The sequence below is a fragment of the Micromys minutus genome (assembly GCF_963924665.1).
Source record: "Micromys minutus genome assembly, chromosome: 1".
Classification (NCBI taxonomy): domain Eukaryota; kingdom Metazoa; phylum Chordata; class Mammalia; order Rodentia; family Muridae; genus Micromys; species Micromys minutus.
The window spans coordinates 27791352-27804740 of record NC_137969.1 but is presented as its reverse complement, the minus strand read 5'-3'; the positions used below and the strand labels follow the sequence as shown (position 1 = coordinate 27804740).

The 13389-nt window shown below is 41.6% G+C and overlaps 1 protein-coding gene across 7 annotated transcripts in view; it reads left to right on the top strand.

The window, feature by feature from the left end:
• DEPDC5 (DEP domain containing 5, GATOR1 subcomplex subunit) overlaps nt 1–13389 on the top strand; it is a 117090-nt gene that overhangs the window by 91202 nt on the left and 12499 nt on the right. For all 7 annotated transcript variants that reach the window (XM_080927116.1, XM_080927114.1, XM_080927115.1 and 4 more), the window contains 4 exons: nt 1929–2006; nt 2722–2854; nt 8953–9061; nt 10299–10526. In XM_080927116.1, the coding sequence (XP_080783242.1) occupies nt 1929–2006; nt 2722–2854; nt 8953–9061; nt 10299–10526 (548 nt within the window). The remainder of the gene's footprint in view (nt 1–1928; nt 2007–2721; nt 2855–8952; nt 9062–10298; nt 10527–13389) is intronic.

Genomic DNA, 13389 nt, shown 5'->3' with positions numbered 1-13389 from the left:
ATTTCCTTATGTCATAAATGCTGCACTGATTTTGCCTCTGCTTCATCTACCACTGAGTGTTCACTTTGGCTAGTAGAAGAGATGCTTGTTCAGGCCCAACTTTTCTCCCCTGACTTCTCTCAGGCCCAACTCCTCAACACACCCAGGTATGGAGGAGATTAGAGGGCTGCAGAGTGTGCATGCGGAGAGTATATCCTACTTTTGGAAGAAAGGAACTTCAGTAGGCTAGAGGTGTGTCCTACTTAGGGTTTCATTGCTGTGAAGATACCATGACCACAGCAACTCTTATGAAGAACAACATTTAATGGAGACTAGCTTACAGTTCAAAGTTTAGTCTGTTATCATTATGGCCAGAAGCATGGCAATACAGGGGTGGACACGGTGCTGGAGAAGGAGCTAAGAGTTCTATATCCATCAGGAAGAAACAGTGAGCCATTAGGCCTTGCTTGAGCTTCCAAGACCTCAAAGCCTACCACCAGTGACTCAGTTTCTCCAACAAAGCCACACCTACTTTAACAAGGCCACACCTCCTAGTAGTTCTACTCTTATGAGCCTAGAAGGCCATTTCTTTTCAAACCACAGGTAAGACCAGAAATAATGTAGTAGGCAAAAGCAAAACCCATGACTGAAAATTATAGTGCACATTCCATTCCATGATTAGGAACTTAGCAAAGGATACAGCTGCGTTTGGAAAGGCTGAGTTGTCTGCCTTTGAAGGTGTTTGTGACTATAAGGCTGTCTCTTGACTACACACTTGAACTCAAACTCAGGGTTAAAAGGACATTTTCTTCAAAGGTTTCTGAAGGCCTTTTCTAACCCTGAGATCCTGGTTTTAGGATTCTATTGTATAGCTGGGGATTAATCAAAAGGCTGGGATTCTGAAATACTGCATTGAGTCCCAAAATACCCTGCAACTCCTCCGCCCCCTGCAAATACATACTCAGAAGATTAGAATAGGAGACTGGGAAAAGTTTAAGGAATTTCCAATAGCTGCTAAGTATTAATCTCTTTTCTTTCAGATTGTCCCCTTCCCCCATCTCTGTAATAGGTCTTTCCAAATAGCCTAAATTGATCTCAAATTTATGATCCTCCCAACTCAATTTCCTGAGTGCGGGGATTACAGGCTTGTGCCACCACAGCAACTTTAAGCATGTTTGAATCACTGTCATACCTTCCAGGCAGAACTTGGCAGCAAGTGGTAGAAAGATCAGGACTTTGGAATGTGACTCACTTGTATGCAAATCTGGATTCTGATGCTTCCCACCTCTTGGACCTTCATCAGTTAATTTAGCTAGTTTAACTTGCTTGAGCACTGGCTACCATGTTAGGCACCATGTGTGTCAGTCTTGTACCTTGGTTTACATGATAGCCCTGTACCACCCTGAAAGACATGAATAACGCTGCCCCCTTTTTCAGATAAAAAAAATAAAAGACCAAGATAATTTAGGGACCTCATAGCTGCTTAGTGATAATACCAAGGTTCTGTCTGTTAGCTCTCACCTGAAATTATCACACAGTGCTCTTTGTTTGGTCAAGGTTAAGTAACATGTGAGATGCCATCAAACAAAACCAGAGCAGTCTAAGTTTTCTGGGAAACATAATTGTTAATGGAGCTAGAGATGTGTCTCAGTGCACAAGAGCTGCCATTCTCTTCAAAGGACGTGAACCCCAGCACCCAGACTCACAGCTGCCTGTAACTCCAGCTTCAGCGAATCCAAAGCCTTCCTCTGACTTCCATAGGCGAGCATAAATAAAAGAATAAAAATGAAAGAACAAAGTGATTGAAGAGGGAGGTGCTTTGTAAGGGTGCTATGTTTAGATACATCACTTTGTCCTTTTAAAATGTCTCAGGTCCTGGGTTCAGTCCACAGCACTGAAACTCAAGCCCATTCATGGCAGGTGTGTCATCTTTTTCTGTTCTGTTACAGCTCTCAGCAGCACATAGCAAGCTCTCTGACATCGTCCTCTACCCTGGTGGAGATTCTGGAAGCCATGAAGCATCCCTCGTAAGTGACAGCACATTTATAAAGCAAGGGCAGAAGGTACCTGAAGGAAGGCTTGCTGTGGTGGTGTGGGTGGGTAGAGTTATGCCTATTCTACTGCCTACCAGTGTGAGACACAGGCAAGTCACCTGATCTCATTCATACAACGAGAGTTTTGTTTTATCTTAGACAGGGTTTCTTTGTGTAACTCACAGAGATCTGCCTGCTTCTGCCCCCCCCATGCTGTGATTAAAGGTGTGCTCCACCACCACCCAGCTACAATGAATTTTTTAAAATCTCATTTACTTATCTATTTGTGGGGAGCTAGAGGGCATGCACATGTGTGGGTGCTGGTATGCTGCAGTTACATATGGCAGTCAGAAGACAACCTGCAGGAAGAAGTTGATCCTCTCCCTCCAGATGTGCCTATCAGAAACTGACTTTTAAGTTGTCAGGTTTGCTGACAGGCACCCTCATGTACTGAGCGTCTTGCTAGTCCTCACCTTGAGTTTTTACACACATGGTTACTGCAATTAAATTAATTAAATTCTCATGTGAAGTACTAGTGTAATGCTGTTTTCTCTAAATTCCCCTTCTCTCAGTTTTCTGTCTTGCCATGGGATTTCTCTCTGTCTAAGGAGTTACATATGGAACCTTTCCTTGGAGCCCTTATTTGCCATCTTTTCTTTTTCCTTATGGCCACTGGGCGCACGTTCCCTGCTCACTCGTTGGAATCCAGGACAGGAGTCCAGCTGCTGTCTGAACAGAAGGGCCTTTCACCATGCTGCTTTATCAGTGCAGAGGTTGTACATTGGCTGATGAACAATGTGGAGGGGGTCCAGACGCAGGCAATGGGCATCGACATCATGCAGGTGAGACAGCAAGACTGGGTTTGTCTGCTCAGGTCCATGTGATCATGGTCTGTCACAGAAGGAGTCACCCATTCCAGTAAGGAGATTTGCAATCTGAGGTGAGGATCTGTTTTTAACAAACGTGAGGCCTCTCTGGAGTTGATGAGAGAATGGGTCTTCCTTTGACTACACTTTGAAAACCTTAGGGTTGGAGGTGATAGCACATGTCCTCAACAGCACTGAGGAAGTGAAGGCAGGAAGATCATAAGTTCATAAGTTAGAAGCCATCCTATTCTACGTAGTGAGACCTTGTCTTAGAAATATGTTAAACAGGTATGCGTGTTTGTGTGTGCGTGCACATGTGCTTTGACTTTAAAGTTTGCCAGAATGTATTATCTGAACTGAAATATTCTGGACAAAGTCTTGTTCTTGTTCTTCAGATAAATATCTGTCAAAGATTTTTCAGGGACTGGTCCCCAGCCCCAAACCCAGTTTTACCTGGATAATGCCTGTGTATCCAATTCCCAAGGCTGAATTCCAGGCTCTGTCTCAGAGGCATCTTCACAGAGTAGTACAGAGGCACCAGACTGAGGAATGTCTTCATCTCCTGTGCCTTGTGCCTAGACAGCGCCGACTTGAAGTGCTCATTTCCATATCGCCAAGACTTGCGTGTTGCTTGGCACATAGTAGGCACTCAGGAGATAAATATTCCCAAGGTCAACTCACTGTTGCGTGAACAGAGCAGAAGACTGAGTAAGGTCAGGTCGACTGGGCTGGTTCACACTTTTACTCAGCAGAAGACTAAGGTCAGGTCGACTGGGCTGGTTCACACTCTTACTCAGCAGAAGACTAAGGTCAGGTCGACTGGGCTGGTTCACACTCTTACTCAGCAGAAGACTAAGGTCAGGTCGACTGGGCTGGTTCACACTCTTACTCAGCAGAAGACTAAGGTCAGGTCGACTGGGCTGGTTCACACTCTTACTCAGCAGAAGACTAAGGTCAGGTCGATTGGGCTGGTTCACACTTTTACTCAGCAGAAGACTAAGGTCAGGTCGACTGGGCTGGTTCACACTCTTACTCAGCAGAAGATTAAGGTCAGGTCGACTGGGCTGGTTCACACTTTTACTCAGACGAAGACTAAGGTCAGGTCGACTGGGCTGGTTCACACTCTTACTCATACTGAGCTGTGCAGCATGGTGTTGAACAGCTGGTTTTTCAACACTGCTTTTCACTGCTTAGTAAATTTAGTAAGTAATTTGAATAAGAATACTGTTCTCTTGTTTTCTTTGGCTATCTTGACATGCATAGATTTTCCCTGATAAGCTCCTATCTCCTTCAGTGTATTACTTCCTTATTGATAAAATGACTTGCTGTTATAGCAACTTAAGGGAAATGGCTGGAGGTGCTCTTACCTATGTAGATAAATGTCAAAAGCTTGATATCAGGAAAAACAAGTTGATAAAAGAATCCAAGTCCTATACCTTTATTTAAATCTACAATACTATAAAACCTCATTCTCATGTCCCTAAATGTCTACATAAAACTTTTTAAAAATATATACATGAAACATTCAGATATACACGCAGCATAAACAGATAAATCTTGGGGCTGAAGGAGATGGCTCATTGGTTAAGAGTACTTATTGCTTATCCAGAAGACCAGAGTTTGGTTCCCATATCAGGTGGCTTGCAACCACCTGTAAATCCAGCTCCAGAGAATCTAATACATAAAATATAAATAAATCTTTAAATAAAACAAAAATGTTCAGTTTAAAAAACATGCTTGAGAATATTATTTGTATTAGTTACTTTTCTATGGCTATGAACAAGGCAACTTAATAAAATCAAGTGATAAGTTGGGCTTAGTTCTAGGTTAAAGTTCATGATGGCCGAGTGAAGGCCTGGTGGCAGAACAACTGAGAGCTCCGCTCAAACAAAGCTGGAGGCAGAGCGCATATTGGTGATGAATCTTCTGAGACGCCAAACCCCTCCTCCACAAAGCCACACCTCCTAATTCTTCCCAAACAGTTCTACCAACTGGGGCCCAAGTATTCAAACATATGAGCCCATGGGCCATTCTCATTCAAACCACCACATTTTTTGTTTATTTCTGGGAGAAAAAGGATGGGAGTTAAACAAATCTATAGTTTTATTGTTATGTGTGTCCTTTTTTTCTTTTCTTTTCTTTTTTTTTGTTTTGTTTTGTGTATGTGTGCACTAATAATCTGCATATATTGCCAGCAGAGGTCAGATTAGATTAGTGTACTAGATTCCCTCTGAGGGTGGTGCTGAGCCAGCATGTGGGTTCTGAGAATTGAACTGGGGTCCTCTGGAAGACCAGCAAGTACTCCTAACCACTGAGCCAACTCTCTAGCCCTATGTTGTATATATTTTTAATTTATTATTATTTTTTTAATTTTATGTGTTTGAGTATTTTGGTTGCATATGTGTTTATGTACCACATGCAAGCCTGGTACCAGAGAAGACCAGAAGATGGCATTGGATCCCCTGGAACTGGAGTTATAGACAGTTGTTAGTTACCATGTGGTTAGTAAAAATTAAACCCTGATTCACTGGAAGAGAAGCCTGTGCTTTTAACCATTGAGACATCTCTCCAGCCCCTATTTTGTTCTGTTCTTTTCTGTTCTATTCTGCTTTTGAGACAGTGCTGTCCTGGAACTCAGAGACTGACCTGCATCCGTCTCCTTAGTTAAAGACATTCTGTGCCGGAGTTAAAGGCATTCGCCAACATGCCAGATGATTTTCTTTTTTAAATAGTAAGAGTTGATGTCACTGTCATAATGCTCCCTTATCTCAATTATTTCCTAAACTTTCAGTTAAGCATGGTAAACTGACTCAAAAATACTTACTGGAACATTCCAGAAATAATGTTTTAAATCATGTTTATTATAACATGTATATGTGATACATAGTATAGCTCCATTATATTATTAGTTGTCATTAGTATCTTACTATGCCTAATTTATAAATTAAAAATGCATGTATAGGGAAAACTATACTATACTAATCATTTTTTGATATCTGAGGATAGGTTCCAAATTTACTATTGGTATCAAAATCTACAAATGCTCAAATTCCTTATTTTTACAATAGGCCATATAGGCCCTCTCATAAATTTATTAGACATCATTTCTAGGTTATTTAAATCCAAATAAAATGTAAATGCTTTGCTAAAGGAATGGTAATGGAAGAATTATCTGTGTGTGGTTAGTGCAAATGAGTTTTCTCTCTTTTTTTTTTTACACATTTTTAAAAATTTTTATTGATATATACTTATTGTACATGGTAGTAGGTCACAGTAAGACATTTTCATACACAGGGCAGTAGTGGTGTGTGCCTTAATCCTAGTACTAAGAGTCAGGGGCAGGTGGATCTCTATGAGTTTGAAGACAGCCAAGGCTACGCAGAAACACAGTCTTAAGTAAGTGAAAAGAAAAAACAATCCGTTTCCATGGAAGCATATCGAATACATTATGCATATCTCCATCCGAGCCGCTGCTCTCCTCTTGCTCACTTACCTCTCCTCTCAGTCACCTTTGTTTCCCTAGGACACACACACGATTTTACATACTATCTGAAATGTTGGAACATACGAAGCATTTCTTTTGTGATTGGCTTAATTGATGTAACTATCTCCTGTTGTGTCAATATAAGTTTATCTTTATTATGGATGAAAAACAATTCCATTGTGTATGTGTACCACATTTATGAACTTCTCTGTTGACGGACACTTCAGTTGGTCAAACACACCTTCTGTGAATGGAGCTGCAGTAATTGTTGATGTACAAGCATCTCCCGATCTTTTGAGGACCCTCTATATTGATTTCCACAGTGGCTGGAGTAGTTGACATTCTTAACAGCAGTGTACAGCATCTTTTGCTCTCACTGTGTTCAGTTTTTGTTACTTGCTTTTATTGTATTTTATCAGTATGTGTGTGTGTGTACCACATGTTTGTAGAGGCTAGAAGAAGGCTTCATATTACCTAAAATTGGTGTTGCAGCTGGTTGTGTGCAACCATGTGGGTGCTGGGAATCAAATCCAGGTCTTCTATAAGAGCAGCTAGTAGCAGCTCTTAACCACTGAGCCATCTCTCTCCAGAACCATTTCCTGTTTTTATTTATTCTTGTGAGTTTTTTTTTCCTTAATATTTATTTTAATTGGTGTGTGTCTGTCTGCCTGTATCTGTCTGTCTGTAGGCACATGTATGCAGGCACTCACAGAAGCCTGTCTGTCTGCCGGTCTCTGTAGGCAGACATATATAGTTACTCAAAGAGACCAGGAAACAGTGTCAGATAACTTGGAAGTATAGTTACAGGCGATGTAAGTAGCAAGCCACCTGACAAGGGTCTTCTGCAAGGACTCTTAACCACTGAGCCTTCTCTTCAACCTGTTACCTCCTACCTCTGCCTTCCCAAACAATGGGACTACAGGGATGTGCACCACACCTAGTCATGTTGACTGCTCTTCTGACAGGTAGAATCTATATGTAGTTTGTTTGTTTAATATAAGATACTTTATTTGTATGGGTGTTTTCCTTACATGTATGTCTGTATACCACATGTGCACCTGGTGTTTAAAGGCCAGAAGAGGATGTCAGATCCTATGCAACTATAGTTACAGACCGTTGTGAGTTGCCATATAGCTTCTGGGAATTGAATCCCAGTTCTCTGACAAACCAGCTGTTAATTACTCTTTACCATTGAGCCATCCCTCTATCCCCTCTCATGTAGTGTGTATTTCTCTAAACATTTTTGACATTTTGGCTGTTTTGTATTTCATCTTTTGATAACTCTGTTCATTTCAATAGTTCATTTACTGATGTGGTTGTTTGATTTTTGGTTATTCCTTTATCTTTTATTTTTGCTTCTTTTCAAATTTTAGACGTGTTCTCTGTCAGATGTGTAACTAGCAGAGGTTTTCTTTGTCTGCAGGCTGTCTCTCCACTAGCTGTTCCTTTGCTGTGCAAAAGCTTTTTAGATTAGTTTGTAGTTTCATGAAGTCCTGTTTGTCAGTTATTACATTATTTCCTGAGCCTTATTTAGGAAGTCCTTGTCTATGCCTAGATCTTAAGTGTTTTCCCTGCCTTTTTCTCTAAGAGTTTCAGAGTTCCAAGCCTTGCATTAAGGGTCTTTACTCAGTGGGATTTTTGTACAGTTGATTTTTGTACAGGGATCTAGGTTCATTCTTCTGCAGTGGTGATACAAGTTTCCCAGTCCTGTCTGTTGACCACTGGACTGTCTTCAGTGAGTATTTTTTGCTGTCTTTGCAAAAAGTCAAGTGATTGTGGCTCCTCACCACGTGTCACTGATTTGTGTGATTGGTGTGTGTGTGTGTGTGTGTGTGTGTGTGTGTGTGTGTGTGTGTGCGAGCGCGCGAGTGCCAGTGAAGTACTGAAGTATAACCTGGTGTCAGATATGGTGGTCCCTCCAGCATTATTCCTTATGCTCAAAATTACATTTGCTGTCTATGCATCCATACAAACTTTAAGATATTTTTCCTATTTCTGTGAAGAACAACATTAGAACTTAATGGGGATTGCACTGAATCTGTAGACTGCTTTTGGTTAGATAGGCACTTTTCATATTAATCCTTCTCATCCATGAGCACAAGATTAAAATCCATAAAAAGAATTTGGTGACATCTTTTCTCTTTCTGTTTTGTGGAGTAGTTTCAGGACCACTGGTATTAGTTCTTTAAGTTCTGTTAGATTGTCAGTGAACCTTGATGACCTTGAAGCCCTCGTACGCCTGCCTCCACCTCCCCAGCAGGATTATAGGGGTGTGCATCACAACTAATTCTCCTTTGGGGATCTTGGGAGACACTCCCTAGAGAGGAACATACTGCCTAGCAGAGTGTTAAATTGACTGAAGTTAGATGGTTATCTACTTGGATGGTTTCTGTATGTTCAAAATGTTTGAAGTTCAGACATTTTATAACTTAGAACAGGTTCAGCTTCACATAGCATGTTGTTTGATGGGGATCTGAGGTGTAAACTCAGTTCTCCAGTCGCTCAACTAACTTGACTTCAGTGTACAAGCAAGGGCTGCCTCTTTGAGATATCTGCTGCAGGTATTTCAAGTTTTTGTTGTCTTTCCTAGAAAATGCTGGAAGAGCAGCTCATAACACATGCATCTGGCGAAGCATGGCGGACCTTCATCTATGGTTTCTATTTCTACAAGATAGTAATGGACAAAGAACCCGAACGAGGTCAGAACCAAATCACATGCAGTTGCCACCTTTCCCATCACAGTGCATCTTGAGCTGTGTGTGGCTTTGTATTTTGAGTTGACACTCTGTTAACTTCTTTCAGCATTCGTATGTATTTTAAGCATAAGTGAATAACAATGCAGATTCTTCAAAAAAGATTTATTTAGCTGTTTTTGTGAATGAAGGAGAGAGAGAGAGAGAGAATGTGTTTTCACCCCATGTATTTGCAAGTACCAGCAGATACCAGACACCAATAGATGATGTTCAATCCCTGGAGCCAGAGCTGCAGGCAGTTAGTTATGAGTCACTGTGTAGATGGTAGGAATTGAACATGGGTCCTCCACAAGAGCAGCCAGTACTTTTAACCACTGAGCCATCCCTCTGGCCCCTTCCCGTATATTCCTTAAATCACCCTCAAATATTTATAATAACTAATAATATAGTACTGTTGTATTGTACTGCATTGTTCAAGAAACAAGAGGACTTTCCATGTATGTGATTGAGTCTGTAGATCACAGCTCATGAGTCCAGGGGCTGAACTGCCTGTTAATTTGGGTTCTGAGATGGAACCCAAGGCCTATTAACATGAGGCAAACACTCTGCTTTTTAGCAGTATTGTAGCCCTCTCCCCATTTTTAAATGAAGAAAGGGACTTCTCCAATGGGGAACAATTTCTAGCATGAATACATCTAGCCTGCATAGCTCTGGGGGCACCAAGGACTCAGACCAGCCTCCATAGCATATGGATTCAGATACATGGGGACTGGCAGGAACTGACTGCTTCTGGTAAGTCACTTTTCACCTCTGGGTCCACACCTGATATGATGTAGCTGGTGCCATTGACAGTACACTCTTGTCAAGATAGTGTCTATCTTCTGTCTTCTAATAGAAAAAGAAAACAAACCCACAACAGTTTATATCCTGGTTATTAAGAAACTGATAAGATTTTAAAATTAAACCAAAGCTTACATAAAATAAAATTAGCCTACATAACAAAAGCCATTCGCTGTATTGAACAGCCACCACGTCTTCTTTGTTAGCTGACATTGCGAACTCCTCCATTTCCAGTCACTCTCTGCATAAGCACTCATAGCGTGTAGAGTCATAATAATGCGTAGGCTTTTACACTGGCTCCTTCACTTAGCACAGTGTTGTCAAGGTCTGTCTGTACTGTAGCATGTATCAAAAAAGGAACATTGTGATGAGGGACCCTTTCCTTCCCCCTGCGTTTTCCCAGTGGCTGTGCAGCAGCCCTCTGCCCCCTGGCACACAGCAGGAGTGGATGACTTTGCCAGCTTCCAACGAAAGTGGTTTGAGGTGGCCTTTGTGGCAGAAGAGCTTGTGCACTCTGAGATTCCTGCCTTCCTCCTGCCCTGGCTACCTAGCCGGCCAGCCTCTTATGCAAGCAGGCACAGCTCCTTTAGCCGAAGTTTTGGAGGACGGAGCCAGGCAGCTGCGCTGTTAGGTAAGTTGTCTTTGGAGTCTGGGAATAGCAGGTACTGGGAAAGGGTGGTTGCCAGCCCTCTAGCACATAGAGGCCCTACTTAGAACCACAAGAAAATTGCGTGTTTGTTTGTTTGCTTGTTTTCAAGAGAGTCTCACTGTGTGGTTCTGGCTGGCCTGCAGTGAGCAAAGATCCACTTTCCTCTACTGGATATAAAGCAAAGGTTCTCAGCCTGTGGGTCATAGCCCTTTAGAGGTCAATTGGCTTTTTCAGAGGGGTTGCCCAAGACCACTGGAAAACACAGATATTTACACTGTTATTCATGACTAGCAAAATTAGTTATGAGGTAGCAATGAACATAATTTATAATTTGGGGTTACCACACTATAAGGAACTACCTGTAGTAAAGGGTCATAGGATTAGGAAGGTTGAGAACCATTGGTTAAAAGCATGTGCCATCTTGCCAAACAAAAAAATATTTTTTTTCTATGTATGGCTGGATATAGTGAGTTCACCTTTTCATCCTAGCACTTGGGAGGCAGAAACTAGAGAATCTCTGAGTTCAAGGACAGCCAGGAATACATAGAGAGACCCTGTCTCAAAACATCAAAAAAAAAAAAAAAAAAAAAGAAACATAATTTCTTCTGGCCAGATGAAATTATTAGCACATATCCACAATCATAGCACTTGGGAGACAGAAGCAGAGCAGGGATTGTGAATTTGAAGCCAGCCTAGACTGCATAATGAGGCCCTGTCTCAAAAACCTAACCAATTTATTTGCTAAATAAATAATGTATAACTTCAACACTTGAATTTTTTCTCAGAAAAAAAAAAAAAGACAAAACCCGAGATGATTTACAGAAGAGAAATACCAGAATTTTCACTAATGCCTATGATTTGGTTGGGTTTTTGTTTGTTTTATTGTTGTTTGGGGATGACTTTTTGTTTGTTTGCTTGTTCCTTTTTTAAAATTTCTGATGCTGATTTGGAGGTAGCAGCAGAAAGCTGTTTGAAATGCCTATATTGATGCATGGACCCTTGGCTTTGCCTGTGGTGGCTCCCACTTCCCCATTCTTACTTAGGTCACTGAGCTGGGTTTGCTACAGAAGCATCCGAGTCTGGAAGATACGGTACCTGCCAGAGTTAGTTTTTTGTGACAGTCTGTTAGATCTTGGAATCAGGAGATACTGTTTTACATCCCTCTATCCAAACTTTTCCCAAAGCATCCCTGGTGAATGTAGATGGAACTGGCTGGGTTCTTTCTTTTCTTAATTTCTTTCAACCTGTTGAGACTTGCTCCACTGTGAGGCAGCTCTGGCTGTGAGGGCTGAGCTTCAGTGTTCCTTTTCCTCTGGTGATGTTGGTCTAGGTCATTAGTAACACCCTAGAATGCTGAGATTGTTTCTCCTCTGGCCTTGTGCGTATTGATTAGATTTCCCATGTAGGTAGCTGCAGTTTTGTCCATACTGAAAGCCTGCTAGAAGCATTTGCATTGTCAAATCTTACCCTGGAAGTACAAAGCCAGTGCTAGAGTGTTTACTACTTGGCTGACTAGTACATTTCCTTGTGTGGCCCCTACACTCACCTATTCTGCACTTAACAGACCTGATCATAGAAGAGACATGTTGGAAGTCACTGCTGGTGTTGATATCTTTCTTGCCTTTGATTTTGTGACAGGCTTTCTGATCTGGAGGAATATATTCCTAGTGTGCTAGCCCAGAGAACACAGCTTTCTTTGGTGTGGAATATTGAGTAAATTGCTCCAGAGAGTGTCATAAAGCAGGAACATGAAGCCCAGACAGAGTCTAGTTTTAATGAATATTTTAGTATCAGAGTGAACAAGTAGGTACCAAATGTGCTCAAAAAGCCACAGATAGACCTCACTTTGAGCATTAGTGAAGCTTGTGTCATAAACTAGAAGGATAATGGGACAGAGAATAGAGGAGACACAAAGTGGCCAGAGGAGAAAGCAAGTGAGGGAGCTTTCTAGACCTTTCTGAGCCATGTGCTTCTTGGCTGGGCTGCCATATCAGTTTGCAGAGAAGGAATTAAACGAGGAGACATGACGTGTGGTTTTTAGAGACACGAGCCTGTGGCTAGAATTGCAGAAGCTTGGCTCTTTCAGCTCCAAATCAAGAACTTTGCCCATTCTACAAGCTCCAGTATTGGAAGTGTCAGCTTTCTGGAGTGTCAGTCACTACCCTAGCTAATGTAGCAGCTCTTTAAACTAAATTTGCTGATACAGGAGCCACTCACAGCTTCTACCTGCAGAACCCAGACCAAGCTGGCTCTTTCAGATAAAGAAAAACCTTGAGGAGTAGAGATAGAGAACAAATCCTGATTTATAGGAAACTTACGTATTCTGTGTGTGGTTATCGTCCATGGAGGCCAGAGCCCTAATGTACATGCTTTCCTACGTGGTTTCATTTCCTGGGGAAGTATTGTAGAACCTAATAAAACCAGGAAAGTAATACTTCCTCGTTACTAGTCTGGGCTGGTTGGATGTTTATTTTGTTAGTTTGGTTAGTTGGTTTGTTTTCTTTTTTTTCTGTTTATGGGTCACTGAATTTTGAAGCTCTTATATACAGCCTGGTTGAGTTTGAGTTTGTGGTAATGGTTAAGATAGCATCCCTCTCTCATAAAAGAAAGGAATGGATTGGCTAAAGAGTCAAACTACAGCATAATTAGCTAAATCTAGCTTATGATTTTTTTTTATAACTGGCCCTCCTCGTTTTAGATTTACAAGGACTTGTGTGCATGTGCACACATAGAGGCCACAAGATGACACTGGGTGTCCTGTATCATTGTTTGCCTTCGCAGTTCTTTGAGGGAGGGTTACACGTGTGGGACACCTGACTTGCTGTGCGGGCACTAGGGCCTGAAC